This window comes from Apteryx rowi, unplaced genomic scaffold (genome assembly GCF_003343035.1).
Source record: "Apteryx rowi isolate R43461 unplaced genomic scaffold, aptRow1 scaffold_83, whole genome shotgun sequence".
NCBI classification, from domain to species: Eukaryota; Metazoa; Chordata; class Aves; order Apterygiformes; family Apterygidae; genus Apteryx; species Apteryx rowi.
The window spans coordinates 759,165-761,636 of record NW_020451127.1 but is presented as its reverse complement, the minus strand read 5'-3'; the positions used below and the strand labels follow the sequence as shown (position 1 = coordinate 761,636).

Below are 2,472 nucleotides of genomic sequence, written 5' to 3'. Positions count from 1 at the left end.
GTGTCCCAGCTCCCGGTGTCCCAGCTCCTGGGTCCCTGGGGCCCCTGGCTGCTGGGGTCCCAGTGTCCCAGGTCCCAGTGTCCCTGTGTCCCAGCTCCCTGTATCCCTGGCTCCTGGTGTCCCAGCTCTTGGTGTCCCAGCTCCTGGGTCCCTGTATCTCTGACTCCTGGTGTCCTGGGACCCAGTGTCCCAGCTCCCGGTGTCCCGGCTCCTGGTCCCTGGGGCCCTTGGCTGCTGGGGTCCCAGTGTCCCAGGTCCCTGTGCCGTGAGCATCCACGGCAAGGTCCGGGACCCCAGGGCACGCCGTGGCGCGGGGCCGCGGGGACGCACCGCAGCCCTGACGCCGGCGCGCGGCCCCGCAGGTGACGGGGCTGAGCGTGACGAGCTGCCGGGCGCAGCTCGTGGTCTTCCACACGCAGGGCCACGACGACGTGGCCGTGTGCCTGCACAAGACGCAGCCGGCGGGGGACAACCGGGTGGGCGAGCTGGTGGGCGTCCTGCTGGAGCACTGCCGCGCGTGAGTGGGGGGGCCGGCGGGGGGCACGGACGCACGTGGCCCGCGTGGCACGGCGTGGCGCGGTCGCCTCCGGGGCCACGGCGCTGAGCCCGGGCTCTTGCAGGACCAAGCGGGAGCTGCAGGTCCGCGTGTCCGACTGCATCCAGCTGAGCCTGCGCGGACGCAAGCGGCTGCTGGCCGTGGAGACCCGTCCCGACGTGGCCGCCCCCGATTTCGGCAAGAGCCGCGACGGCTTCGTGCTCTACTGGCCCGGCAGATGAGCTCGGCCGGGATGGGACGGGAGCTCGGCCGCGGCCTCGGCACCGATCCGGGCGCCGGGCTGGTGGCACGGCCGGGTCCTGCTGTACTTGTCCTGCTGCAGCCCTGGGGACAGCGTGGCCCCTCACCCCCCCTCCGGGACATGCCAAAGCCTCTATACGCACTGGGAATAAAGAGTCCTGGATGCGAGCGTGGGAATGACCCTGCCTGGGACCCCCAGCACCCCCGGTGTGGTGGCCGGTGTCCCCACAGCAGTCCCCCACCGCAGCTCGGGCCACTGCTGGGCCAGGGCATGGGCTGAGCAGCGGGGCCCTAAAATTGGCTGCAGTGGGGCAGGACTGGTCTGGGGTGGCATGGGGTGGCATGGGGTGGGGTGGGGAGGATGGAGGTGGTGTAGGATGGGGTGGGACAGGATGAGATGAGATGAGATGGGGTGGGGTGGGGTGGGGTGGAGCAGACGGAGATGGTGTAGGATGGGATGTGATGGTATGGGATGAGATAGATGGAGATGGTGTGGGAGGGGATGAGATGAGGAGATGGACATGGAGATGGGATAGGGTGGGACAGGATGGAGGTAGATGGTGTAGGACAGGATGGGATGGGATGGGGTGGGGTGGGATGGTCTGGGCTGGATGGAGCTGGTGTGGGATGGGATGATGGGATAGGATAAGATGGGAAGGGATGGGATGGAGGGAGATGGTATGGGATGAGGCAGGATGGGATGGGATAAGATGGGATGGGATGGATGGAGCTGGTGTGGAATGGGGTGGGAAGGCCGGGGCGGGGCTGTGCGGCCTGGATGTTTGGGGTGGTTTGGGGGTTTCTGTGGTGGATGGGGGTGTTTGGGGTGGTTTGGGGATTTCTGTGGTGGATTTGGCCCCCTGATGCCTCGGCCAAGCAGGGAGCCCCGAGCACCTCGCAGAGCTCAGCGAAGGGCAGGCAGGGCCCCAGGGGGGCGGGCAGGGCCCCAGGGCAGAGAGGGACCCCCAGAGGCCCCCGGGGACCCCCATCTCCGCACCCCCACGGCCGCCCCCACCGCTCCCCATGCTTCCCTCGCTGCCTCGGGGTCCCCAACACCCCCGAGCGGGGTCCCCGGGGTCCCGGTGCCCCGGGCCACGGTACCGCGGCTCCGCCCGGGGCTCCTTGGCTATGGGCGGAGCGTCGCCATGGGAACCGCCCTCTCCACCCCGGGGGCGGTGCGTCGCCATGGGAACCGCACTCTCCTCCCCTAGGGGCAGGGCGTCGCCATGGGAACCGCCCTCTCCACCCCCGGGGGCGGTGCGTCGCCATGGGAACCGCCCTCTCCACCCCTAGGGGCAGGGCGTCGCCATGGGAACCGCCCTCTCCTCCCCTAGAGGCAGGGCGTCGCCATGGGAACCGCCCTCTCCACCCCTAGGGGCAGGGCGTCGCCATGGGAACCGCCTTCTCCTCCCCCCGGGGGCGGTGCGTCGCCATGGGAACCGCCCTCTCCTCCCCTAGGGGCAGGGCGTCGCCATGGGAACCGCCCTCTCCTCCCCTAGGGGCAGGGCGTCGCCATGGGAACCGCCCTCTCCTCCCCTAGGGGCGGGCCGTCGCCATGAGAACGGCCCGCCTCGCCGCCGTAGGGGGCGGGGCTTCGCTATAGGACCCGCCCTCTCTTTCTCCAGGGGCGGGCCCGCCTCGCCGCCGCAGGGGGCGGGGCGTCGCTCTAGGAACAT

At 70.5% G+C, this 2,472-nt stretch overlaps 1 protein-coding gene across 1 annotated transcript in view; it reads left to right on the top strand.

Annotated features, from left to right (window-relative positions):
• The window catches only part of MYO1G (myosin IG), a 12,312-nt gene extending 11,439 nt beyond the window's left edge, over positions 1-873 (top strand). The window contains exons 21-22 of the mRNA XM_026089809.1: positions 363-517; positions 621-873. Of these exons, the coding sequence (XP_025945594.1) occupies positions 363-517; positions 621-777 (312 nt within the window). The 3' untranslated portion in view covers positions 778-873. The remainder of the gene's footprint in view (positions 1-362; positions 518-620) is intronic.
• The last annotated feature ends 1,599 nt before the right edge of the window (positions 874-2,472 follow it).